The sequence below is a fragment of the Microplitis mediator genome, chromosome 1, assembly GCF_029852145.1.
Source record: "Microplitis mediator isolate UGA2020A chromosome 1, iyMicMedi2.1, whole genome shotgun sequence".
NCBI classification, from domain to species: Eukaryota; Metazoa; Arthropoda; class Insecta; order Hymenoptera; family Braconidae; genus Microplitis; species Microplitis mediator.
The window spans coordinates 3,016,328-3,044,232 of NC_079969.1; the positions used below are offsets into that span (position 1 = coordinate 3,016,328).

The 27,905-nt window shown below is 32.2% G+C and overlaps 5 protein-coding genes across 5 annotated transcripts; all 5 read right to left on the bottom strand.

Moving 5' to 3' along the window:
- Positions 1-97: 97 nt before the first annotated feature.
- On the bottom strand, positions 98-6,382 carry LOC130668763 (glucose dehydrogenase [FAD, quinone]). Its single transcript, XM_057471220.1, has 7 exons — positions 6,159-6,382; positions 5,401-5,570; positions 4,937-5,177; positions 3,639-3,897; positions 3,269-3,529; positions 2,966-3,196; positions 98-837 (listed from the first exon to the last, which is right to left on the bottom strand). The coding sequence occupies exons 2-7, from the start codon at positions 5,568-5,570 to the stop codon at positions 197-199; spliced, it is 1,803 nt and encodes a 600-aa protein (XP_057327203.1). The 5' UTR covers positions 6,159-6,382; the 3' UTR covers positions 98-196.
- Positions 6,383-7,802: 1,420 nt separating this feature from the next.
- Positions 7,803-12,615, bottom strand: LOC130668773 (uncharacterized). Its single transcript, XM_057471230.1, has 9 exons — positions 12,417-12,615; positions 12,256-12,348; positions 11,163-11,327; positions 10,972-11,103; positions 10,348-10,634; positions 10,153-10,281; positions 9,614-10,009; positions 8,255-8,540; positions 7,803-8,172 (listed from the first exon to the last, which is right to left on the bottom strand). The coding sequence occupies exons 1-9, from the start codon at positions 12,586-12,588 to the stop codon at positions 8,030-8,032; spliced, it is 1,803 nt and encodes a 600-aa protein (XP_057327213.1). The 5' UTR covers positions 12,589-12,615; the 3' UTR covers positions 7,803-8,029.
- Positions 12,616-15,623: 3,008 nt separating this feature from the next.
- LOC130673816 (uncharacterized) lies at positions 15,624-18,220 on the bottom strand. The gene has a single exon (XM_057479029.1). The coding sequence runs from the start codon at positions 18,186-18,188 to the stop codon at positions 15,666-15,668; it is 2,523 nt and encodes an 840-aa protein (XP_057335012.1). The 5' UTR covers positions 18,189-18,220; the 3' UTR covers positions 15,624-15,665.
- On the bottom strand, positions 18,219-22,922 carry LOC130673808 (titin-like). Its single transcript, XM_057479020.1, has one exon. It carries the CDS (start codon positions 22,882-22,884, stop codon positions 18,274-18,276), a length of 4,611 nt encoding a protein of 1,536 aa, XP_057335003.1. The 5' UTR covers positions 22,885-22,922; the 3' UTR covers positions 18,219-18,273.
- A 2,487-nt stretch (positions 22,923-25,409) lies between these two features.
- Positions 25,410-27,797, bottom strand: LOC130675557 (dentin sialophosphoprotein-like). Its single transcript, XM_057481319.1, has one exon. It carries the CDS (start codon positions 27,716-27,718, stop codon positions 25,514-25,516), a length of 2,205 nt encoding a protein of 734 aa, XP_057337302.1. The 5' UTR covers positions 27,719-27,797; the 3' UTR covers positions 25,410-25,513.
- Positions 27,798-27,905: the final 108 nt, after the last annotated feature.

Consider the following 27,905-nt stretch of genomic DNA (forward strand, 5'->3'; position numbering starts at 1 on the left):
TTATTAATATTATGATTGTGTGAGTAAATAGTTCATGTCAATGAGTAAATTGTGATAAGGTGACTGATGACCCCCTTGTTATATTACAGATAAATAATTTTATTACAGAGAAAAAAAAAATGTTTATTTTATTTTCTACAATTTAAAATGAAAAAATTAATTAATTAATTAATTAATTAATTAATAAATAAATAAATTAACGAATCCAAGTTGATTTTATAAAATCAGCAGCTCTCTCCCCAATCATTATCGCAGGCGCATTTGTGTTACCGGAAGTTACCACAGGCATAATACTAGTATCCGCGACGCGGACCCCGCGAACACCGCGAACGCGTAATTGATTATCGACAACCGCGAGAGAGTCTTCGTCGGGGCCCATTTTGCATGACCCGGCCTGATGATTTTCAGGTGCGGTGTCGCGTTTTACTGCGCACTCCCAGTAAGCGTCGCATCCAAAACGCAAATGCTCGCAGCCTTTGACGGGCGTGCGATCCAACTCGAACCCGTACCGCGACAGCGTTCGTGTCTCGGCGAGTCTTACACAGAATTTAATTCCCTCGATTAGTCGCTTGACGTCTTCGGGTTCGGTTAAGTAACGCGGGTAGATAAGTGGTTTTGACAGCGGATTATTGTCACGTAACTGAAGATGACCACGTGATTTTGGATGCAAAAGTGTCGGGATCATTAAAATGCTACGTCGATTTCCCTTTTTTTCCCCCACGGTTCCCGTTTCTGCGCAATCTGCCAAGTATCCGCCGAAGATTAATTGGATGTCTGGATGGTCGTCTTGAGGATTTGCATATTTCGTGTTTATCATCGCCGTTACTTCAGATATTCCTAGAAATTTTAAATTCAATTATTTTAGACGAGGTAGAGAAAGGAGACTCGAAATTATATTAATGTTTAATAGGTTAAGAGGGGGGGGGGGGCAAAATGGGCTCCTGAAAAAAAAAATTTGTTCTGTCTATTGAAAATAAAAATTTAAAAATGTGGGGCAGAATGGGCCGCCATAAAAAATTTTTATATGAGTTTTTCAGCTTTTTTTTTCCTTCTGTTGAGGTTTTGGTGTTAATTTGCTGTGTCTGTGAAAATTAAAAAATTCTGAAAAGTTGGGTAAAATGGGCCAACAAAAGTCAATGTATGTTTCGCAATTGTTTTTGAACTTTTTGATATTTATTTAGTATAAAAAAGAGTTGATAGAGAAGATTTGGAGCTTAAAATAACTTAATTCAAAGTTTTCTGTTGAATTATCCCGTATGAAAAAAGAATATATGGTTAAAATATATAAAATCATATATGTTTGCAACAAAAAAATATATGATATGTTATATTGTATATTATAAAAAATCATATAGAGATTTTGGGCGATTTAATATAAAATTATATACAGTAGTAAATATATGTACTACATATATGTAACTTATATGTTTTTTATATTAAGCTATATATACATTTACATTTACCTTATAATATATTGTATTGATATATTTCCTTTTATATTCAAAAAATATAAAATTTTTATATGAAATGAAATATATGGTAGCATATAATTTATATTATATATGGCACCATATATTTTCTTTGTTATATTTAAGCATATATTTTATTCGGTGTATGTATATGTATATGGGTATTTATATTCGCATCAAATTAACTAATTTTGAAAATTTTAACTGCAATTTAAAGAGTATATTAAAATTTATATCTAATTTAATTGGAGTTGGTCATACGAATAAGAAACTTTTTTTTTCCATACATAATATAAATATATGTTTTTATATATCATCAGAATATATTTTTCGTATATGATAGAAATATATATTTTTATATATGATAAAAATATAGTTTTCGTATATGACAAGAATATATATTTTTATATATGATAAAAATATATTTTTTGTATATGATTGACATATATATGTTATATATGCTAAACATATACGGACTCGTATATGATGAATATTATATTTTTTAATATATAAAAAAATATATCAGAAAATCTAGTTAAATTCGCCACATATATTTTCTGATATTTTTCATATATTTTTACATATATTTTGTCCATATATCCTATTTTCATATGGGTTTACCTTATAATATATTGTATTGATATATTTCCTTTTATATTCAAAAAATATAAAATTTTTATATGAATCGAAATATATGATAGCATATAATTTATATTATATATGGCACCATATATTTTCTTTGCTATATTTCCGCATATATTTTATTCGGTGTATATATATCTATATGGATATATATATTCGCATCAAATTAACTAATTTTGAAAATATAGTTAAATTGGCCACATATATTTTCTGACATTTATCATATATTTTCACATATATTTCATCCATATATATTTTCATACGGGTTACTATTCGATTAATTCAAAAAATTTTTGCCTAAAAAATATTCGTAGGTTTTCAAATTCTAGGCAGCCCATTTTACCCCCTCCCCCTCAACCACTTTTCATGTTAAAAATTTCGGGGGCCCATTTCGCCCCCCCTAAACCCAAACTTTCCTTTATGAATTCTGGATTCCCATATAATTCCCCATAGATTTTTTTCCCGCCCAGCTTTTAAATATTCAAATAAAATTTAAAAAAACCCGCCAATTTTTCCATTACAGTCCTCTAATTATTTTTTACCCGCGATAAATAGTAAGTATCAAATAAATTTCTCAAATTGTCATCAAAAAGTATAAGTGATCTCGTTTGATGGTTAAATGGTAAATGGATCAGTTGCATCAGAAATAAAGTAGTCACGAAATGAGATCGCATTGTGCAATAGACTTTCTCTAGTTCTCTCACGGCATAGAATGAGAAGAAGACATACTCGTATATAAATAAATTAAGTCGAAATAAAAATACATACAGGGAGAACATGCAGCGTTAGGAAGAGGGGATTGGAAACTTTGTTTGTGTTTAGTAATGAGTATCCATAAAAGTAAATATATATACCTGTGCCAGACATAAGCCCATCGCGGAATAATAAATATTCCATGGCAGTTGCCCAATTCAATGGAGTCGTGTCTGTGTCGTTTATTTTAAATACCAACGCGTACGCGACATGATTGTGGAGATTTTTTCCTACACCTGGCAGATGGTGAATTATTGGGACCCCCACGGATGACAAATCCTCCCGAGGACCGATTCCAGAGTTCAGCAGAATCTGCGGCGAGTTGACTGCCCCTGAAAAATATTAAAATTAACATCAAAAAGAAAGATTTTTAGTTCTTTTTGCTGTCAATTTAAATAAATTACCTCCGCTGACGACTACTTCTTTTCTGACACTGACACGCTTAAGCTGATTATTCTGCGAGTACTCGACACCAATAGCCTGACGATTGTTATTAAAAATAATACGCGTCACTGTCGCATTCAGTAGAATATGCAAATTAGATCTACTCTTTACAGGACGAATAAAAGCACGTGCTGTTGATAGTCGGGATCCGTTGCGTGATGTAGTTTGCGCTATTGCAAAACCTGTGTGTGTTCTACCGTTCAAGTCGACATTATCGTAACCTGAATATAAACAGGCATTTTTAATTATTGGTCTGTTATTTTTTTATGGATAAATTTATTCATATTTTTATTTAAATATAAAAAAAAAGTAAAAAGAAAAAATAGAAACCTAATTCTTTGCCGGCTTCAATCAGAGCACGACTCAGTGGCGGATGATACGGAAACTGGGTTACGGTTAATGGTCCGCCGGTACCGTGATAGCCGTAATCCATTTGATTTATTTGTTGATTGTCTTCACTGTAAATAAAGTACGGAAGGACTTGTTGATAACTCCATCCTGAGTTACCTAAACTTGACCAATTGTCGTAATCTTTTTTTGAACCTCGCATATATGTCATTCCGTTCATCACACTTGTACCACCTAATACCTATGATTCATTATTATTATTTATTTTTTTTTTTTTTTCAATGTTTTTCTTATGGTTGCTATGCTAATATTTATTTTTACTCGCCAGTTGCTATGGTAATGCTCCCTACTGCCATTCGTTACTATGGCAATACTTCAGATTCCTTAGTAACACCATAGCAACGCTCCCTACTACTTATCATATCCATAGCAACGCCCCCTACTCCTTCAAGTCACCATAGCAACGTTCCTTAATACTATCTATTACCATAGCAACGCCCTCTACTCCTTTTCGTCACCATAGCAACGTTACTTACTACTATTCGCTACCACAGTAAAGTTCCTAACTATTATCCGTTACCACACCAATGTCTCTTACTATTATCCGTTACCACATTAATATTCCTTACTACTATTCGTTACCACATTAACGCTCTTTACTACTATCAGTTACCACAGCAATGTTTCTTACTACTATTCGTTACCACACCAATGTCCCTTACTATTATCCGTTACCACAGAAATGCTCTTTACTACTATTCGTTACCACAGCAAAGTTCCTAACTATTATCCGTTACCACACCAATATTTCTTACTATTATCCGTTACCACACCAATGTCCCTTACTATTATCCGTTACCACATTAATGTTCCTTACTAATATCCGTTACCACAGTAACGTTCCTTACTACTATTCGTTACCACAGCATTGCTCCTTACTAATATCCGTTACCACAGTAACGTTCCTTACTACTATTCGTTACCACAGCATTGCTCCTTACTAATATCCGTTACCACATTAATGTTCCTTACCACTATTCGTTACCACAGCAACGTTCCTTACTATTATCCGTTACCACAGTAACGCTCTTTACTACTATTCGTTACCATAGCAACAATCCCTCCTTCTTTGCGTTACCATAGCAACGATCCCTACTCTTTCGCGTTACCATAGCAACAATCCCTACTTCTTTGCGTTACCATAGCAACGATCCCTACTCTTCCTTATTACCATAGCAACCGTCTAACACAAATGAATAAAATAAATAAAAAATAATAACTTTTCCACGAGGCCAGTAACATTTTCCTTGTTTATTTAAACAAGCTTCAGGCTCTGGTTCCGTCGTATACTGCCAGTCAATATTACTACCGAGAAAATTAAAGAAAAATGAAGGTATTTGTGTGGTCGTAGGCTCATCTAATCCGGCTTCAATGAGCAAAACTGAAAAATCGTCGTTCTCTGCAAGCCGACCAGCCACCGTAGCGCCTGCACTTCCTCCTCCAATTATGATAAAATCATAACTAAAATAAAAAAAATGTTAAAAAGAACCCACATTAGACATTAATAATAGTCATTATCACTGTAATTATAATAATAATTATTTATAATCTCTGTAAAAAATGACAATGGAAATTATTTTCAAAGGGTCACGAAGTGAAAGTCTGGATTAAAATGCCATCGATTAAATAACAAACATAATTAATAATTATTTAATTAATTATACGTCAAAATAATGAATGATACCTTGAATTTATTTGTTCACGTGACTTTGGTCGATTACAAGGATCCTCGAGGTCACATTGGCTCCGCAAAAATACTTCGAGCAGTCCCATAAAGAGCATAAATGATGGCCCACCGCATGCTGACGCTAATGATGGACCCGTCGGTGCACCAAGTGGGCAATCACAACTCATCTAATTTAATATCATTTTATTTTATTAACAAACTGACCTTGAAATTTAACGCAGACTTTTAACTTTAATCTGCATTTAACAATTGCATACAACCGTTACGTTCACTGACCGCGAACTCTTGGTATTTAAATTATTTTTTACTCACGATTCAAATCCTCAATAAAATTATTTATTTTTTTTATCATTTATATAATTTATCTATTAGATACGTAATTAATAACCAGTAGCTGTATTGTAAGTGAAAGAATACCCGGAAGAAATTTAAACATTTAAATGAAAAAGGAAATGCGTATAATTTATTTTCTCTCGGTCTGTAAATTATTTTTTAAATTTAAATATTTGAAATTTTTTTTTTTTAATTCCCTTGAACTAATTACATATTTAATGAGATATTTGTATACATATATATGTAATTATTTGTAATTATATATATTTATATATTTGTAATATTATGTAATTATGGTTGAGTGCAATGCGCTCGTAGTGCAATTAAAATTTAAAAAAAAAATTGCGGGAATAATTTTTTTTTTTTTTTTTTTTTTTTTTTTTTTTTTTTTTTTTTTTTTTTTGTAAAAATATATAAAATACCTTTTTATGAGAATAAATAAGATGTATTTAGAGTTGTTGATTGTTGAGCGTCCAGAAAGCGACTAGATCCTCAGAGGGATCACATTCTCCTCATCGGATATCCCAGCGGCTAAATTCCACCTCTTCTGTATATTCATCCTCAAATACTATTACCATTACCATTACCTGTAACTACTTACCACACTTATACAATAGACCGAAACTTTCATTCTCTAATATAATAATTATCTCAACATTACCATCGCTCTAATTAATTTTTATAACTCATAAAATTAATTTATTCAAATTTACATATTTTTTATTAGTGTTATTACCCCGTATGAAAATATATATGGATGAAATATATGTTAAAATATATGGTAAATATCAGAAAATATATGAAGTGAATTTTAATATATTTTAAAATTAGTTAATTTGATAAGAATATATATATTCATATACATATACATACACCGAATAAAATATATACGGAAATATAGCAAAGAAAATATATGGTGCCATATATAATATAAATTATATGCTATGATATATTTCATTTCATATGAAAATTTTATATTTTTTGAATATACAAGGAAATATATCAATACAATATATTATAAGGTAAACCCATATGAAAATAGGATATATGGAAAAAATATATGTAAAAATATATGATGAATATCAGAAAATATATGTGGCGAATTTAACTAGATTTTCTGATATATTTTTTTTATATTAAAAAATATAATATTCATCATATACGAGTCCGTATATGTTTAGCATATATAAAATATATATGTCAATCATATACAAAAAATATATTTTTATCATATATGAAAATATATATTCTTGTCATATACGAAACATTAGTTATTTTGATGCGAATATATATATCCATATACATATACATACACCGAATAAAATATATGCGGAAATATAGCAAAGAAAATATATGGTGCCATATATAATATAAATTATATGCTAATATATATTTCATTTCATATAAAAATTGTATATTTTTTGAATATAATAGGAAATATATCAATACAATATATTATAAGGTAAACCTATATGAAAATAGGATATATGGACAAAATATATGATAAATATCAGAAAATATATGTGGCCAATTTAACTAGATTTTCTGATATATTTTTTTTTATGTTAAAAAATATAATATTCATCATATACGAGTCCGTACATGTTTAGCATATATAAAATATATATGTCAATCATATACAAAAAATATATTTTTATCATATATGAAAATATATATTCTTGTCATATACGAAAACTATATTTTTATCATACATAAAAATATATATTTCTATCATATACGAAAAATATATTCTGATGATATATAAAAACATATATTTATATTGTGTATGGAAAAAAAAAGTTTCTTATTCGTATGACCAACTCCAATTAAATTAGATATAAATTTTAATATACTCTTTAAATTGCAGTTCAAATTTTCAAAATTAGTTAATTTTATGCGAATATATATACCCATATACATATACATACACCGAATAAAATATATGCTTAAATATAACAAAGAAAATATATGGTGCCATATATTTCATTTCATATAAAAATTTTATATTTTTTGAATATAAAAGGAAATATATCAATACAATATATTATGAGGTAAATGTAAATGTATATATAGCTTAATATAAAAAACATATAAGTTACATATATGGAGTACATATATTTACTACTGTATATAATTTTATATTAAATCGGCCAAAATCTCTATATGATTTTTTATAATATACAATATAATATATCATACATTTTTTTTGTTGCAAACATATATGATTTTGTATATTTTAACCATATATTGTTTTTTCATACGGGATTATTATTATTATTATTAACATATATTTTTAATTTGTTTTATTTCCAATACGTTTTGATGTATCGTAAATTCCATCGTCACTATAGTAATCATAGTTTTTCATGCGTAATTCCGTATTATTCAATAATTTATGTGAATTACCAGCAAAATTAAATTTTACTGTCCCGATTTCTGAAAAAAAAAATTTTTTATTATTTTTGTCATTGGAATGAGTATGGAAAATTTTTAAATTAAAATAAAATGAAATTTTTACTTGGCAACGGCTTCATGTTATTTTCAATTCTCACAACGATTCTAGGCACTGATTGATTCACTTTCAAATCAGTAATTGGCTCTCCATAGTCGACCAAAAAAAACTCTGTCTCATTATCATTCTCGTAATCCGGAGTCGCTATTATTTCTACGACACTATCGTCGGATATATTTTTTCCGAATTCACTTCGCCGACCGGAAGTTAGGTTTTCTTTTAATTTATCTATTATTTCGTCGATATATATCGATGGGACCAGCGGCTGGGCTTTCGCGACCAGCTCGCGAGTCTATTGGGAGAGAAATAAATTTAAATTAAAAAGCGGGACGGAATGAGACACCATTTTTTAACAAGAGAAAATTTTTTTTTTTAATTTGTTTAGTTTCTAGAAAAAAATGTAGGGTAAGTTAGTCACTGAGTCAACTTTTTTGTAAACTTGTAGGTAAGTAAAAAAATTTTTTTTTTTTGTCAAAATTTCAAAATTTTGCGTGACCACTTTACCTCATATTTTTAATAGAAACTACAGATAAACAGTTACAAAAAAAATTTTTTTTAGTTCATTTTACCCTCAAGTCAACTTTTTTTTCCCAACTTGTAATAAAGTAACAAATTTTTTTTTTGTCAGAATTTTGAAATTCGGGTGTGACCAACTTACCCCACATGTTTTTTATAGAAACTACAGATAACGAGTTACAAAAAGAAGTTCATTTTACCCTCAAGTCAAATTTTGCCAACTTGTAATAAAGTAACAAATTTTTTTTTATCAAAATTTCAAAATTTTGTGTGACCAATTTACCCCATATTTTTAATAAAAACTAGAAATGAACAGTTACAAAAAAAAATTTTTTAGTTCATTTTACCCTCACAACTTTTTTCCCAACTTGCATAATAAAGGAACAAATTTTGTTTATCAAAATTTCGAAATTTTGTGTGACCAATTTACCCCATACTTTTTTATAGTAACTACAGATAATGAGTTACATAAAAAAGTCCATTTTACCCTCAAGTAAAATTTTGCCAACTTGTAATAAAGTAACAAATTTTTTTTTGTCAAAATTTCAAAATTTTGTGTGACCACTTTACCCCATATTTTTAACAGAAACTACAGATAAACAATTACAAAAAAAAATTTTTTTAGTTCATTTTACCCGTCAACTTTTTTTCCCAATTTCGAATAAAGTAACAAATTTTTTTTTGTTTCAAAATTTTGAAATTTGTACGTGACCAACTTACCCCATATTTGTTCTAGTGACGAGAAAAAAATTTGTAAAAAAAAATATTTTTTTTTGTTAAAAAATGACGTCTCATTTCGCCCCACTCTTCCATACTTAAAAAAAATAAATAATTCATTAATTAACTCACCTTATTAATTATGTAAACATAAATTTCACGTTCGTCTCTTAATTTCTGCAAAACACTAATCAGCGATACTTTTTTCTGATCGTCCAGAACCGCAGACTCATTAGCAAGTTTTTTTAATACGCTCTGCTGGTTGTATTCTATAGCAGGTGCTATTGCTCCTAGTAATTTATCTATTTGATTTATAACAGACAGATAATATCCACTCATATTTTTATTGTCCGTTGTCTCTACTTCATCTTGCAAACGAAACTGCGGATCTTTCGGATAAAATAGTGACGTTGAATTTTTTGTAGTATTATTGGGAGCTGTAAAACTACGGAGCTTGTACTCGGGATTTATCAAACTATCGGTTTCGTAAATATTTTTTTTCTCTTCCTTCGATCTCCAAAATTCCATCTAAAGAAAAAAAATTTGAAATTTGAATTGGACGTAAATATGCGACAAGTCAGTCCACAAAAAAACGATTTTTGGGTCAAATGATTCCTTAGTAACTAAAAAAAATTTTTGAATTTTGAAATAAAAAAAAAAAAATCACTTGCATTAAAGTCCGCGGACGGCAACCATAAGTGGAATTTTTTTTCCGTCACATTTTTGAGCCGTCCGAGCCATAGACCAAAAGCGTCTTCTCCTAATAAAAATCTTACGTTTTTTAACCACTGCCTGAATTCCTAAAATTTAGTTAATTGATTGATTAATTGATTAATTAAAGTAAGCAATTAAAAGTAAATAATTACTATAAAATTTTTATCAGCTCGAGCCTGATCGACCCAAAAGTTTATGATGTCGGATTCATTGTTCAAATTTTCCAAAAGTGAGTAGAGGGAACTTTTATCGGGTGCGCTGTTGAAAAATGAACGAGTGGAAAAAGCCGGCGGATTTTTTACCTCTGAATTATTTTTTGAATTTATTGTACTGCTTAAATCTGTTTGCTCGCAGCTGCGTGAATTTGATTGTACGGTACATAGTTGCCCTTGAGGACAAATCCAACCTCGGCATTGTTCATACAAATTCAATTCAGACGCTAAAAATATTTAATTTTTTTTTATGTAAAAAAATTCTGCGCGCGGGATTCGAACCCTCGTCGGTTGGGTTAAAAAAAGTGGGGCAAAATGAGACACCTTTTGTAAGAAACAAAAAATTTTTTCGTAAATCCTTATGTTTGTTTTTTAATAAAAATATGGGGTAAGTTGGTCACACAAAATTTCAAAATTTTGACAAAAAATTTGTTACTTTACTAAAAGTTTACAAAAAAAGTGAGTTGAGGGTAAAATGAAGTTAAAAAAATTTTTTTTTGTCTACTAATTTAAGTGTTAAAAAATAGTATCATTTTGCCCCACTTTCTCCAACTCAAAAATTACCTGTGCGAGCAAAACAATCAGGAGAATGATTGCATTTAGTAAATTCACAAACATTGTCAGGTTTTCTCAAAAAGCATTCGTGTGATGACAAGCATCCAAGTGATTTACATTTTTCAAGCCACTTATGAATATCTATAATTTAAATTTCCCGCTTTATTTTTATAAATTTAAAAATTTAAAAATTGAGATACCTCTTTTGGAAAAACAAGATTTTATAAGTTTACAAGGTGGCTTCATACAAAATGATTCTCTGAGTATACAATCCTTGCCAATTGGACACTTGTAACCTTCACAAGATGCCGGTCCTTCATAATATTCCATTTCTGTGATACATCTTGCAATTTGTTCTTTACAAGCTGCAATAAATTTTATTACTCTCTCAATATGAATTAGTGATTTTTCACTAATTTAAAGTGAATATTCACTAATTGTCAATGCTACAATCGTACCACGCAGAATTAGTGAATATTCACTAAATGAATATGTGAATATTAGAATTCACTGATTTAATAAGTGAATATGAGAATCCACTAAATTGAAAAGTAAATATGGGAATCCACTGATTTCATCGGTAAAGAAAAATATTATATTGCGAAAAAAAATATAAGACACTTGTAATTAGATCCGAAATGTGATTAATGTATTAGAATCATTACTTAGAGGAAGTATACATGATTTTGATTGATGAAAAAATTCCGGCGACTACTGGGCTCGAACCTGCATCCTTCCGATTCAAAGTCTTTGATGCTATCCACTGCGCTGACCTACGCATGTGATCGCGTGAGTGTAAATAGTATATTCGTTATGATACCAAACAATAACTGATGAAGAAATAAAAAATCCGTGATGTTATGATTGACGTACTCTTCATATAAATATATTATTGTTCTGTACTTCTATTTTTTTTTTATTTTGAAAGTTTTTTATTAAAATTTTTAAAAAAAGCACCATAATTATTAATTATATTTATATCTAGTAAAATATTTAATTATTTGCTAGTTAAAGTTACTAGTGAAATTGTGAAATTCATAAATTAAGAAGTGAATTACAGTTTCACTTATAGAAATTATGAAAATATCGGTAGTTCAGTAGTGAAAATCACTAATTTGCTAGTGAAAATTATAGTACTAAATTTATTAGTGAGAATTCACTAATTTGTTATTTAAATACACTGATTATGAAGTGAATACTGCTTCACTAACGTAATTAATGAAATTTACACTAATTCATGTTTAGAGAGTAGAAACCAAAAAAAAAAACAATAATCGAAGAAAAAATATTTACGCGTATTCCAGCTGCATCTGCTAACTTTAACAACGCAAATGTACCCATTGCTGCACTTAACGTTTTCACATGACGTCGGACCGTTAGTAAATTCTACAAAACAAAAAAATGATGGCAATAAATGTAAAGTTATTTTGCATGTATCGTAATAATTTTGTCACCTGTCTTGGTCTTTGCGCAGAAAACCATTCGCGGGCAGGAAGAATTGACGCACAAAAATCTTCTATTGACACACCGCTCGTTATTTTTACATTTCACAAACGCACACGCTCTGTCGGCTTCAACTTTAATGGAAATCAATACAACTATTATTAATTTAAATAATAAATTCATATTCAAGCTTTATATTGTCAGTATTAAATCGCGTATTGAATGAAACTGAAGAATTTATCGTGTAAGCAGTAATTCAATACCGGAAATTTAAAAAAAAAAACATCATTGTTCTTTTACTTACATGATTTTATTTAATTATTTTCTTAATGAATTTATTTAATTAAAATTATTCAATACGGAAATTAATAGGAATCTGTGAATAATTCAAATTTTCTAGGAGCCAGTTTTTGAATTATTCGTAAAATTCAAAGTGTTTGTAAATTTTTTAATTAATCGAAAAATCTTAATTAGATGTAAATTAATGTAATTAATTTTATATAATTTGCATTAAAAATCGGAAGTGAATGTGGATTTTATTTAAATCTGAATTCACTTTGCACTGTCAAGATTTAAGGAAAATTCCGAGTTGGAATTCGACTGTACTAAGAATACAAGTCATATATATTAGACTGATTCAAAAAAATCGACTAATTTTTTTTTTCTTCATTATATCGAAAATATTGTTGGAAATGACGAAAAGAAAATACTGTGAAAGTTTGAGCTCTTAACATGAATATTAACAACTGCCGCATCGCAATTTTCTATTTCCCGTTTAAATAACATGGGAAAATTTATTTTTTAAGGTTTGGAATTTTGTAACTCACAGTGGGGCCAATACTTTTGAATGTTCAAGACATATTCTTATGGGAAATTTGACGCTCTACAAAAAAGGTCTCCTATAATTTTTCGATATTTTTATTTCTTCAAAAGTTATTCGAAGTTAAAGTTAGATTGACGATAAATTTTTACGTTTTTTAAATTTTTTGACGCAACCATCAACTTTATCCGAAAATTTTAGAGGTCATTTTTTGTAGAGCATTTTATTTCCTACAACTTATCTCAGAGAAAATTTTCGATATTTCTCATAGGTCGTAAGTTATGCGCAATTAACTGAAAATTTAATATAATTAATTTTAATCAACAAAATTTAGATTATTTAAGAAAATTTTCAGTTAATTGCAAGTAACATACGACTTATGAGAAATATCGAAAATTGTCTCTGAGATAAGTTGTAGGAAATATAATGTTCTACAAAAAATGTCCTCTAAAATTTTCGGATAAAGTTGATGCCCAGAGAGGAAAGTACCACGGGCCCAGGCTTGGCCCAGACTTGGCCCAACTTTGTAGAATCTTGGGCCAGGCTTGTAAGCCAGTCTTGGCCCAGCCTTGGTAGAAGCCTGGAATGATAATCTCGGGCCAAGCCTGGTTGCCAGACCTGGCCCATGCTTGGTTACCAGACCTGGCCCATGCTTGGTTGCCAGACCTGGCCCAGGCTTCCAGGAAACAAATAAATTTAATTAAAAAAAATTTATTATTATTAACCTCGTAGAATTCATGATCATTAACGTTTTAATTATCTAAGGGAGGTAAATGATGTGAAAAAAACTCGGTGGAAATTCTGCTGGACTCTGGGCGCGAACTGCCGTCCTTCTGATTACTGGGTCCGAACGGTAGCTACTGGACGAACCTACTAACGTTGAACTGGTACATTTATATGATCTACTTATATAAACCATAGGTATATCCAAACTTGGGTAATCCTACCTTGGCCCAAGCCTGGCTTGCCATTGGATGGCCAAGGCTAGGTTACCCAGTCCTGGCCCAAGTCTGGCTTGCCATTGGATAGCCAAGGCTAGGTTACCCAGTCCTGGCCCAAGCCTGGGCCAATATAGGTGTGCCAAAGCTAGGTTCCCCAGTGCTGGGCCAAGTAGGGGCCCGTTGTTCAACTCTGGCAGCTCCTGTATGGGTGGTTGCGTCAAAAAATTTAAAAAATGTAAAAATTTATCGTCAATCTAACTTTAACTTTGAATTACTTTTGAAGAAATAAAAATATCGAAAAATTATAAGAGACCTTTTTTGTAGAGCGTCAAATTTCCCATAAGAATATGTCTTGAACATTCAAAAGTATTGGTCCCACCGTGAGCTATAAAATTCCAAACCTTAAAAAATAAATTTTCCCATGTTATTTAAACGGGAAATAGAAAATTGCGATGCGGCAGTTGTTAATATTCATGTTAAGAGCTCAAACTTTCACAGTATTTTTTTTTCGTCATTTCCAACAATATTTTCGATATAATGAAGAAAAAAAAAATTAGTCGATTTTTTTGAATCAGTCTAATATATATACTATTTTTCCCAAGTATACATTTTTTCGGGCGGAAAAAATAAAATAGTCTATTACACACCAAGGGAGAAAATAGGACATTCCAACCCGAGTGTGTAATTGCCTACTTCAGCCAAAGGTGAGAGCGACGAGCACGTGGATTGAGAGGTCAATTTTTCACCAGGTCTACAGTGCTCCCCCCCTAAGATATCAGATTCGGGGCTCTGGTTCCAGGAAAAATATCTTAGTACCCCTTCCACTCTTAAAAGGTGGGGCTATTAAAAATAGAAACATGCGCAGTCTTACTATCTATAAGTATATCTATGTGTATGTAAACAGCTGACTTATAGTAGTGACTCAAGCGCTTGCGCAAGTAAATTCCACTGAGTGTAGTGGGGAAACTGAATTGAGGGAAAATGATATCTTACAGAGGGATATTTTCCTTTCAACCTGAAAGTTGAAATTTTTGCCTCTGCGGAAAGAATTGCGCATGCGCTGATTTTTATCATTTGTTTTCTCATTGAAGAAAAGAACGAATTTCTTCTCTCCAAACAGGGCATGAATTTAACCCTTTCCCGGTTGACCTTGAATCCCTCCTCTTAATTTGAATCTGTGTACCCACCCTGATTCCACGGTCTATACACGGTGATAAAATGGCACAAACCCACCGTGTAACCACCCTGGATCCACCGTGATTCCACCGTGTTTCAACTCCCAGGGTGATTCAAAACCACGAGGGTTTTTAAGTGAAAAGGCGCTAGCCTATTTAGTAGAGAAGGGGGTGCATGCATGCACTAATACGATTGAACTGTTACTCACAGCCTTACTAAGAACTGATTGGTTTTATCCCCGCACACCGAGACTCCAAACCAGGAAAGGACTTTCGGGACCAAACCCAAAAAAAATGTCATTTATAATTGTAATTATAATAAAATTACTCTTTGATATAAATAGCAGCTTCCGGGCAGATTGCTTTTTTAAAATTATTCAGTTTAAATATTTCGTTTTTCAAATCATTGTGAACTTCCCAACTGCCATCAATTCGTCTTACGTTAGCGATGAAATGCCCCGGAACTCTTTCGATTACACCGGCCAATCTAAAATTTCTGCCTAAAAGCGTTAATGAGATGGGAAATAATTCGAGATCAGAATATAACTTGACGTCCGATTTTGCCATTAAAGTAATATCGATGAACACCTGATCGTTTAGTTCAAAACTTGATACATATCTGTCACATTCCGGGCACTTAAATCTTTCTGGTTCGGCCAATAATTCGTTCACTTTATCTTGAATTGACATGTCTATTTTTCTACGGTTTCCGACTCGACCAACTTCTCTAATATCTTCGTAAACAATCGCCAGGGAACTTTTAGGCTGACGAATTGAATGACATTCATAGTAATAATAACCACTGGGTAACGAATTGAAGTAGACATTCCATATTGGCGTTAATGTTCTGTAGAAATTTAAATGATGCCGATAATTATTACTAATAAATTCGTTGGTTTCCATAAATTTCACGGCTAAATAATCGTTACGTAATTTAGCGGCTTTCCTGTTATCAGCCGTTAGTAGTTTGAATATAAATTTAATTACATCACTTGAAGATGTATTCATTTTTGACGCGTAACAAAAGTCGTCAGTAATACTGGCTAATAAAATTTGTGTTATGGAATCAAATCCACATGTATTAGAAATGTCAAATAAATAATTGTCTTTTTTGTAGATTGGGTCTTCATTGGCATTGGGTATTAGACAACATTGTTCCAGTGGTAACATTGGGTCGCGTTTTAATGGGCAGTCTTCGCTTTTAGTTTTGGAGAATTCATCAGAAAGTTCTGAACTTCTTTTAAATCGGCTTCCGAACATTGGTTTTAGAGATAATCCTGTTTGTGGAATGTCTTTAGGAATTGCGGATGAATTTGGTTGTGGGGAAGGTGACTTTGTTTGAGGAAATGAAGCTCCTGAAATTCTGTTCAATGGAGCTCTGAAAATTACCTCTGGATGTGTTCCTGTTTGTGGAATGTCTTTAGGAATTGCGGATGAATTTGGTTGTGGGGAAGGTGACTTTGTTTGAGGAAATGAAGCTCCTGAAATTCTGTTCAATGGAGCTCTGAAAATTACCTCTGGATGTGTTCCTGTTTGTGGAATGTCTTTAGGAATTGCGGATGAATTTGGTTGTGGGGAAGGTGAATTCGTTTGAGGAAATGAAGCTCCTGAAATTCTGTTCAATGGAGCTCTGAAAATTACCTCTGGATGTGTTCCTGTTTGTGGAATGTCTTTAGGAATTGCGGATGAATTTGGTTGTGGGGAAGGTGAATTCGTTTGAGGAAATGAAGCTCCTGAACTTCTAGTTAATGGGGCTCTGAAAATTACCTTTGGACGTGTTCCTGTTTGTGGAACATCTTCAGGAATTGCGGATGAATTTGGTTGTGGGGAAGGTGAATTCGTTTGAGGAAATGAAGCTCCTGAAATTCTGTTCAATGGAGCTCTGAAAATTACCTCTGGATGTGTTCCTGTTTGTGGAATGTCCATAGGAATTGCGGATGAAATTGGTTGAGGGGAAGATGCCTTAATTTGCGGCATTTTAACAGAAGTTCCTGAACTTCTAGGCTTTTCTGTTCGTGAAATGTCTGTAGGAACCGAAAACAAATTTTGTTTCGCAGACTTTGTTTGATCATTATTTGAATTTTCTCCAAAATCTGTTCTACCAAAATCAATAATATTTATTTTCTTGACCCCCCGTAACGACGATTTGCTAAACCCTTCCATTTCAAGGGTCAAATTTTTCAAATATCCTTTCAAAATTTCCCTTTTCTTGCTACCGATACTATCATTCTTTAGCAAATTCGTAAAGTATTCAGTGTAACAATCGAGGTTCAGACTGTGGGTTTTGTTAGACCTCGTTATGAAAGTTAAGATACGATTTTCAAAATTTCTTTCAATGCCATAAAACTGTAAAATGTACTCATTATAAGCAATAACTCGCTCATTGTATGATCGTTTTATTTTATCTAATTTAGTGACCGCGTAGTGCAGTTGTTTCAAATTTTCCATCGACGAAAATTCTTTATTCACTTCGATCCCGTTTTTCGGTGAATTTTTATACAGATGACTGTACTCTTTTACAATATTATCAAATTCGTTTTTGAGTAATCGGATATTCGAACTGATTTCCAATGCGTCTGCGTAATCTTTCATAATCGTTGTCAGAAAATCATTGAGGAATCTTTTAAATTTTTTGTACATCGAATCAACTTTATTGAATTCACTGTACGGTCTCAAATATTTAGTGTCCTCATTATCGCCAATTAGAGTTGACAGGTAATTTTTATAGAAAACATCTACACTATTACGATAATGGCCGACGTCTTCTGTCAATTTTTTAATAAATTTTTGAAGCAATGATATACTTGTCTGTATATCGACATTCACAACTTTATATTTTATCGCCATATTTGATTACTTAAGTAAACTATACTAATATATATAGTGTTTTTTTAAAAAAAATTCTCAATAGCTCAATAATAATCAAAAGTAATCAATTTTGTTGTCTTTTGTACATCGTGTAACTTCTTGTTCTGTACCGCTTCGGTTGTTTCAATTTTGATATATGATCTTTTTTAGTTTCGTCTGGTTTTGCTACTTCTTCATTAATATCTTCCACTTCCGGTTTAACATTTTTAGCACTTCTCAAGAATTGGCGGTACCGCGATTTAAATTTTGGATCACTATCAATAGACGGATCTTTTTTTGCGGATCTTGTAATAAATTTACACCGTCTTCTTATCTCATTCGAAATATCTTCAACTGCAGGCTTCATTTTTACGTCATCTGATTCACTGTAATCTTGGTCAGATAGTTTTGACGATTCGCTGATCTCACTTTCTGGTTTCTGATTTTGGTTAAGAGTTTTACTTTTTTTGCCATGTAGCTTCTTACGAATTATCGATATTGGTTCAAAAGACCTTTTACGTCGTAATATTCGTTTCGGTGTAGAGCTATCGTTCGAGAGTGACGATTCGCTGGTCTCAGTCACTGTTGAACCATTGTCTTGCTCAGGCTTCTTTTTCAATTGCGGTTCTATTTCTTCAGTAGAATCACTACTTTTTTCAGATTCTTCTAGAAGGTGTTTCCTTTTTTCCTGCTTTGATTCCTTGGGTTCAATTGTATCTACTTCTTCAGTATTTAGAGATCTTTTGGATACTCTTTTTCTATTGAGGGTTTGATTTTCGCTCACTGGTTTCTGACTTTGTTGAAGACTTTTACTTTTCTTGCCGTGTAGCTTCTTACGAATTATCGATGTTGGTTCAGAAAGCCTTTTACGCCGTAATCTTTGTTTCAGTGAAGAGCTCTCGTTCGAGAGTGACGAGCTATCGTCTAAAAGAATCTTAGATTTAGAGATTTCAGAACCTAGTGTGTTTTGGGGAACTTGATCTGGAACTTCTGGGTCTACTGAACCTGTAGCAGAATCATCAGTTGCAACAGAACTTGGGCGATTTTCTCCCGTTTGATCAACAAAATCTTCAGTAACTCGTTGACTGTCTCCAGAAATCGAAGACAAGCTATAAGTTTCATTGGAAATTTCAGATGGTGCTTGTTCTGTTTGCGCAGGTACTTTTTCAGTAACTTGTTGACTGTCATCAGAAATAGAAGACAAGCTATAAGTTGCATTGGAAATTTCAGATGGAGCTTCCTCTGTTTGCGCAGGTAATTTTTCAGTAATGAGTTGACTGTCGTTAGAAAGTGAAGACGGACTATAAGTTGCATTGGAAATTTCAGATGGAGCTTCCTCTGTTTGCGCAGGTAATTTTTCAGTAATGAGTTGACTGTCGTTAGAAATTGAAGACAAGCTATAAGTTTCATTGGAAATTTCAGATGGAGCTTCCTCTGTTTGCGCAGGTACTTTTTCAGTAACTTGTTGACTGTCGTCAGAAATTGAAGACAAGCGATAAGTTTCATTGGAAATTTCAGATGGTGCTTCCTCTGTTTGCGCAGGTACTTTTTCAGTAACTAGTTGACTGTCGTCAGAAATTGAAGACGGACTATAAGTTGCCTCGGAAGTTTCAGATGGCGCTTCCTCTGTTTGCTCGGATAATTTTTCAGTAACTTGTGGACTGTCTTCAGAAATTGAAAATGAGCTGAAAGTTTTATCGGAAATTTCAGATGGTGCATCATCTCTTTGCACAGATAAATCTTCAGTTACTTGTTGACTGTCTCCAGAAATTGAAGACCAGGTGTAAGTTGCTTCGGAAATTCCAGATGATGCATCCTCTGTTTGCGGAGGTAATTTTTCAGTAGCTCGTTGACTGTCGTCAGAAAGATCAGAAGTTGGTAATTGTGATGTCCCATTACTTCCATCAGCATATTGTGTTTTTATTTTATAAGAGTATTCGGGTTTGTTTTCTTCTAAAATTGAGGCGATTATTTTAGATTTTAGTTCAGGTTTTCGTTTAGATGATTTAAGTAAATCTATATATTTCTTCACATCAATAGTCTTAGATTTCCTCATTTTATTTGACGGAATTCGGAGTCTGGAATTGAATTCTGTCATTTCTACGTTTTCATCTTCATCTTCTTGATCACTCACTTCTGTATCTTCTACTTCTTCTTCTTCTTCTTGGTTATTGGGTACTAAAACTGAAGGTTCAATTACAGAATCACTTGTTCCTGAAGATTGATTATCATTTTCAAATGATTCTTCTTCATAATTATGACGGTCTGTTCGTTGCTTTTTGAGTCGTGGTATTAATTCTTCTTTTGGCTTCTCTTTTCTCAACTGAACTGGCTTTTTGCTCAAGCTGCCAGTACCAGCTGGAATCGCTTCCGGCATATCGTCTGCCTTTTCAACACCAAATCCTTCTTCAGATTTATTTGCAATGACATTTTCAGTTTCCTCAAAATTTCTACGGTTTTCTATTTCCTTCAGAATCTCTCCAGTAATTTCACGTAGGGATTCTCGTGATATTTTTTCAGTTTCGTCACCTGGTGGAGCGCTTTCTGAGTCTTCAGGGAATTCAGTCTTAACAACCGGATCACTTTCAAAATATTTTTCGTTTCGCGAATCCATTGATGATGAACTTTGATCATCTGCTGGATGCCGTCTATTTATAGGCAATTTCGTAAATGAATCTTTAGATTCTAATACTTTTGGCATTGAACTTGGTTCAGTTTGTTCGACTTTAATATTTGAATATTGCTCTGCATCATTCATTTCTTCTTGTAGACTTTTAATCTTTTGATCCGGCCTTGACTCTGCTTCTTTAAATTGATTATCATTTTCAAATGATCCTGATAAATATTGTTCTAGTTCTGCTTGACTGAGAATTTCATTTTCTCCATAATCAAAGCTGTCTATTCGTCGCATTTTTAAAGGTCTTGTTAGTTGAACTTCTGGTTTCGGTTTTCTCAACTGAACAGGTTTTTTTATCATCCCCTCACTACTATTTGGACCAATTCCTCCCGACGTATCATCTGCCGGTTCAACACTACGTCCACTTTCGAATTGATTTGTAATGACGTCTTCATTTTCCTCAAAATTTTGTTCGTTTAACGAATCCATTGATGATAAACTTTGATCATCTGAATACGGTTCATTTTTAGGCAACAAGTTTGTATTTTGTTCAGTAATTTTTCTCAAATCTTTATTTTCCTCCTTATAATAATCATTTTCTGTTTTTTCAAAAGGCTTATTATCCGAAGCAAGTTGTTTTCTTCTGTCTTCTTCTTCCAAAATATTGTTAACTTCTTCTGCAGAAAGTTCACCTACAGGCGGAATATCCCACATTCTATCCCTTATGTTATAATAATCCGTTAAATCTTCAGGAGCTTTAGTTCTACGAACAAAATTATGTAATTCATCTGCTTCTATCTTAATATCCATCGTTTCTTCAGGCTCGGTTTTAATTGATACCATTTCAGTGCTACGATCTATTTCTTCATTTTCATTTGATTTTGGATTTTTATCCTTTCTATCCTCATTCCATTCTTTACCCATCTCCTTATCCTTGAAATCTTTCGGGCTTTCATTCCATTCTTTACCCATTTCCTTATCCTTGAAATCTTTCGGCCTTTCATCCCATCCTTTATCCATTTCCCTACCCTGGAAATCTTTCAGGCTTTCATTCCATTCTGTACCCACTTCCTTACCCTTGAAAACCTTCAGCCTTTCATTCCATTCTTTACCCATTTTCTTACCCTTGAAAACTTTCGGCCTTTTATTCCATCCTCTATCCATTTCCTTACCCTTGAAATCTTTCGGGTTTTCATTCCATCTTCTATCAATTTCCATACCCTTGAAATCTTTCGGGTTTTCATTCCATTCTGTACCTACTTCCTTACCCTTGAAATCTTTCGGCCTTTGATTCCATTCTGTACCGACATCCTTACCCTTCAAATATTCTAAATCATAATCACTCTCAATCTTCATGTCCTCAGCTTTTATATTATCATGGAAATCTATTTTTTCTAATTTGGCAATCGGTATCAGTGGGAATCCAGGACTTGCATTATTCAATTTTCCGACCATTTCCTTAAGATACCGCGATATTACTTGACCCCTTGCTTTATAAGTATCGTCACCAATCAAACTTTCAAATTCTTCAGCATAATCGTCAACCGGAATCACATACTTTCGTTTATGATTAGACGTATACATAATCACATTCATTTTCAAATGCTCATTAAATGTGTTCAGTCTCTCAATCTGATTGTTGTAAGTCACAACTAATTTGTTGTGTTTCCTAACAACTTTTTCGAACTCCTTGATCTTATTTTTGACATTTTTTGAATAATTTCCATCCTTGTACTGACTAGTAATAAAATTATTTAATTCGGCAACCATCACTTGATACTTTTGCCTCAATCCATTTATTTCCGTACCCACTGTCAGTATGTCCGTGTAGTCCTCAGCGATAGCTACAGAAAATTTGTTCAGTAGTTTGTTAAATTTGTTGTAGAGCATGTCGATGCGTTCATATTGATCGTGTAATGACTCTGACATGTCTTTAGGTAATTTTGATAAATATTTCTTGTAATCTTTTTTTATGTCATTACGATAATCATCAACATATATTTGTAAATCGTTCATAAAATTCATCAATGATGTTATACTGTCATGTATAGTTACACTGGTTTTTTTAATATCACTCATTGTTCTGATTGTTTTTTTGTTTGCTAAGAAAAGTATCACAAAATTTACTTTACTATAATAAAGTAATAAAATTAAAAAAAATTTTTTTTAATTCAAGTGTGCAGACCTCGATCGCTGATGTTGTTATAGAAATTTGAAAAAATTTAATTAATAATAATAATAATTAATTTTGGTATTGATTTAAAATTAGCTAATTGTAAAAAATTGATTTTTTTATATATTTCTTGTCATACTTTTTTTTTTAAGACCGCAATTTTATTGTCATTAGTTATATATATTAGAGGTGTTCGAATGATTCAAATGCAAAAATTTTCTGTATCGAATCGAATATCAATTTTCGAGAAATTCAAATTTTTCGAATTAAGGTACCGAAGGGTAATAAGGCACCATTTAAATATAGTGGAAACCTAAACATGCAAACCTTCTCAATAAGACAATTTATAGATAAATTGAGAAAAATATCGATAGCCTGAACTGGGAATCGAACCCAGACCATGTCGGTACCACGCCGAGTGCCCGAGTCGAAATATTGAACTTACATTTAACTTATAGAACCTACATAAGCTTAATGAACTTACATCTAACTTAAATAACTTATTGGGCTTGATTATAACTTGATTCGACTTAAATAATAATACTGACTTAATTATGACTTACCTGGAATAAAATTAACCGAAAGTGAACTTGAATGTACTCCCAAGTCGAAATTTGAATCGTAAGTTGGAAGTATTGGACGTTGAAATCGTCATCTAGATATTCAATGTTAAAAAAGATGGACAAAATCAATTCCCTTCGGCCTTTCCGTAGGGGATTTTAGTGGGTTGAACCATAAAAGTACTCCCGTTTTTGCATTATCCGGCTTATAGACTTGAACTTTGGCACAAATATTCCCAACAATCTTACGAATCACTCATCATCGGTATTTTTTCCGGAAACTAACTCCGAGAGGGGTGTCACCGGAGTGAAAGATTAAAATACTCTCGTTTTTGCATTATTTGACTTACAGGCGTGAACTTTGGCATAAATATTCCCAACAATCCCGCAAATCCCCCACCATCGGAGTTTTTTTAAAAAATACCGATCACTTTGGGTTAACTTTATTCCAGGTAAGTTTTAATTAAGTCAGTATTTTTATTTAAGTCGAATCAAGTTATAATCAAGTCCAATAAGTTATTTAAGTTAGATGTAAGTTCATTAAGCCCATGTAAGTTCATTGAAAGTTCTATAAGTTAACGTAAGTTAAATGTAAGTTCAATATTTCGACTCGGGTGATCTACCAGTTGAGCTAGCTAAGGGAGATTTTGAATAGAATCGAAAATATTGCATTTAATTATCGAAATGTATCATTAATCTTTATTTCAATACATTAGCCATAAAATATAATGGAATGAAGTAATGGTAATTTGTTACCATAAACAAACAAGAAATTAAACTTTTACAAAAACCATACGAATAGGCCTTATTTTACTACGATAGGGTAATAAGGCCTACGGGTTAAACAAACTGGAATAGTTTAATTATACTTAATAACATTGGTATAAGAGATGAATCATCACTTAAATTTAGCAAAATACTTTTTAAGAGTTAGAAGACTAGATTGCTTTGCTCAACAGCATTTAAAACTATCAGTGTCCTTTTTAAGAGGCAGAAGGCTAGATTGTTTTTTATAATTTCTTCTGCGCTACGACAGCATATGATGGATGATGAAATATAGAAGACAGGAACGTGGTATCGGGACTCTATAAACTTGTCGTAGCATCTCTATGCAAGACCCTTCTACTAGAGTAGCCTTTAGCGGAGGCGGTTATTTTAAATATCATTTCTGTCACTTAGGCCTTATTACCCGCGGGTACCCCTGGTGAAAATTTTTCGGACTTCTGTCTTAAAAACTCAGTTCTAGAGTTCTAAAGACTTTTTCAGACAAAAGTCCGAAAAATTTTCACCAGGAACCTTATTCATAAGAGTTCAAACCACTCGAAAATTTTTTTTGAACAACCAAAAATTGTGATATTTTTCCAAGAATTCAAATTTATGTTCCTTCAAAAAATTAAGCTCACCGATAAATAAAAATTAAATATTTGAAAGCTGATTCAAATTTTCGAATCCGCATCCAATAATTCGAGCTTACGAATAATTCAAATTATTTCACGCACCTTTAATTTATGTACATATAGAAAAATTTTATGTGAAATTGTTTTTTTCCGTGCGCATATATTTATAAATTTTATATACACGCGACATATATTTTTTCACGCGGGTTTATTCCTTCAAATCCAAGCTCTTTAAAAAAGAATTAGGTCGTTGTTGTGTTGTTCAAAAGTCATCGTGTTTTAAAATAAATTTTTTTAAATCCAAAAATAACTCATCGACTTAACATTAGCTCGGAAACGCTTCCTAATAAATTACCTTTAGAATGGAACACAACTACTTTCGCATACTGCAAAAAGTAGAAAATGTTTGACGTCAGTAAAATACTCAAGAGCTACCTCACGAGCACTCAACTTTTGCGCTTGAGGTCTTTAAAAAATTATTTTCTTAATTAATTGGAATCATGAAATTTTTTTAAATCACCGTCTGTAAATTTTTTTTCTATCCAATAATTTGTTTAAATTTTTCAGAATTTGTAATTTTAATTTTCGTCACTCGATGATTCTTGCACTTGTGCCGATGGCTTAGAATCAGTTTCAGACGAATCGAATTTTTTTATCTTTTTTTCCTTTTTATTTTCATCAAATTTTTCATCATCCGAAGAAGACGATCTGTTATCAGTGCCGTCAACTTGAGTTATTTTACGTTTTCTTGACGGCTCAACGTTATAATCATCAGTTTTTTCAGTATCATCAGTTTTCGTATTTTTGGTTACTTTGCTATCATTATTTGGATCTTCGGTATCTTCTGACATTGAACTTTCTGGATTATCTTCATTGTCAATTCTATTGTCAATTTGCGCGTCAGATTCGTCATCAGAACTATCAGCATCTTCAGTTTTGCTTTCTATTTTTGATAACTTTCTACTAAACTTTTCAACATTTGAATCATACGATTCTAGGGTCACTACTTTCTCTTCATTTATTTTATTTTCATCTTCACGAGAGGAATCTTTGGCTTCATTTTTATCGGCCGCCAAGTTGTCACTAGAAGAATCTTCAGCTGGATCATCTTCACTCGTAGAATCTTTAGCTCCATTCTTGTCAGCCGCCAAATTGTCATCACTAGAAGAATTTTCAACTGAATCATCTTCACTAGAAGGATCTTTGGCTTCATTCTTATCAGCCGCTAAGTTGTCGTCACTAGAAGAATCTTCAGTTTTGCTTTCTATTTTTGATAACTTTCTACTAAACTTTTCAACATTTGAATCATACGACTCTAGGGTCACTACTTTCTTTTCATTTATTTTATTTTCATCTTCACGAGAGGAATCTTTGGCTTCATTTTTATCAGCCGCCAAGTTGTCACTAGAAGAATCTTCAGCTGGTTCATCTTCACTCGTAGAATCTTTAGCTCCATTCTTGTCAGCCGCCAAATTGTCATCACTAGAAGAATTTTCAACTGAATCATCTTCACTAGAAGGATCTTTGGCTTCATTCTTATCAGCCGCTAAGTTGTCGTCACTAGAAGAATCTTCATTTGGATCATCGTCACTAGAAGAATCTTTGGCTCCATTTTTCGCAGTCACCAAATTGTCGTCACTAGAAGAATCTTCATCTGGATCATCGTCGCTAGAAGAATCTTTGGCTCCATTTTTCGCAGCCGCCAAATTGTCGTCACTAGAAGAATCTTCATCTGGATCATCGTCACTAGAAGAATCTTTGGCTCCATTCTTATCAGCCATCAAATTGTCATCACTAGAAGAATCTTCAGCTGGATCATCTTCACTAGAAGAATCTTTGGCTCCATTCTTATCAGCCACCAAATTGTCATCACTAGAAGAATCTTCATCTGGATCATCTTCACTAGAAGAATCTTTGGCTCCATTTTTCGCAGTCACCAAATCGTCGTCACTAGAATCTTCAGGTATCAAATTATCGTCACTAGAAGAGTCATCAGATAAATCATTATCGGGATTATAAACTTCCATTTTCATTTTATTTTCAATATTTTTTCCTGCTTCTTCATCAGCCGAAGAATCCGAAGAAGATGTAGAAGAAGAAGAAGAGGAGGAAGAATAAGTCTGTACAGTTCCAATCGAACTTTCATTCGTTGACGATTCAAAGTCATTATTCAAAGTATTTACCGGCAAAATATTAAAATTGTCAGAAAAATCACATGGTAAAAACTTTATGAAACTTCTCTTGCAACGTATCAATATTTCATGCCCGTATTCATTACATTCACCGGCGCTCATAAGTTCATTTAATCGTTCAATCAAATTATCTATTAATATCATAAATTTGTCATGGGAATCTGAGGTATAAACAACAGCATAATTGCTTTCATATATGAAGTTATTTAATTTTTTGACATAATTATTGTAAATTGACGCCATGTCATTGTAGCGGGCGAAAGTGTTTTTCAGCTTCGGATGTAAGTTTATCAACGAATGGATATTTTTACCGACAGTGTATGCCTTTAAATAGTCATTTGTAACAGCTGTCGATAACTCATTTATTTTATCGTAAATTAATTTGCATTCATCGGTTAATTCTCTAAATATTGAGGTTATGGCCAATGCGGGATTATTCTTTGCCAAAAATACTGACAAAATATCAGTATCATATTTGAGGTGTTTGTACAATGAATTGCGCCATAGATCGAATTTGCCGACGAACTTTTCAAAAGAATCCAAGCTCTGATCTATGTTCGAATCGGCTAGATTAGTTATCATTATTTTCATTTATTTATTTAAATCGAAATATAACGCGAGATAAATTATTGTAATCGCAGTTTCGTGTCTATCTTACGATTATAAAACTCGACAAAATGAACAGTACAATAAATGCCGTATATATTTATAGGTATTGATAACTAATAGACAATATTTATAATGTCGTTTTTTTATTAGTATTATAGTTGTTTTTACA

Coding starts and splice junctions, on each gene's coding strand:
- LOC130668763 (XM_057471220.1), bottom strand. CDS start 5,570: ATGAGTTGTGATTGCCCACTTGGTGCACCGACGGGTCCATCATTAGCG. Junction 3,898..4,936: donor GTTACTGGCCTCGTGGAAAA/GTTATTATTTTT, acceptor AATGAATCATAG/GTATTAGGTGGTACAAGTGT. Junction 3,197..3,268: donor AGAAGTAGTCGTCAGCGGAG/GTAATTTATTTA, acceptor AATATTTTTCAG/GGGCAGTCAACTCGCCGCAG.
- LOC130673808 (XM_057479020.1), bottom strand. CDS start 22,884: ATGAGTGATATTAAAAAAACCAGTGTAACTATACATGACAGTATAACA.
- LOC130675557 (XM_057481319.1), bottom strand. CDS start 27,718: ATGAAAATAATGATAACTAATCTAGCCGATTCGAACATAGATCAGAGC.
- LOC130673816 (XM_057479029.1), bottom strand. CDS start 18,188: ATGGCGATAAAATATAAAGTTGTGAATGTCGATATACAGACAAGTATA.
- LOC130668773 (XM_057471230.1), bottom strand. CDS start 12,588: ATGAATTTATTATTTAAATTAATAATAGTTGTATTGATTTCCATTAAA. Junction 11,104..11,162: donor ATCTTGTTTTTCCAAAAGAG/GTATCTCAATTT, acceptor TTTAAATTATAG/ATATTCATAAGTGGCTTGAA. Junction 10,010..10,152: donor TGCCGTCCGCGGACTTTAAT/GCAAGTGATTTT, acceptor TTTTTTCTTTAG/ATGGAATTTTGGAGATCGAA.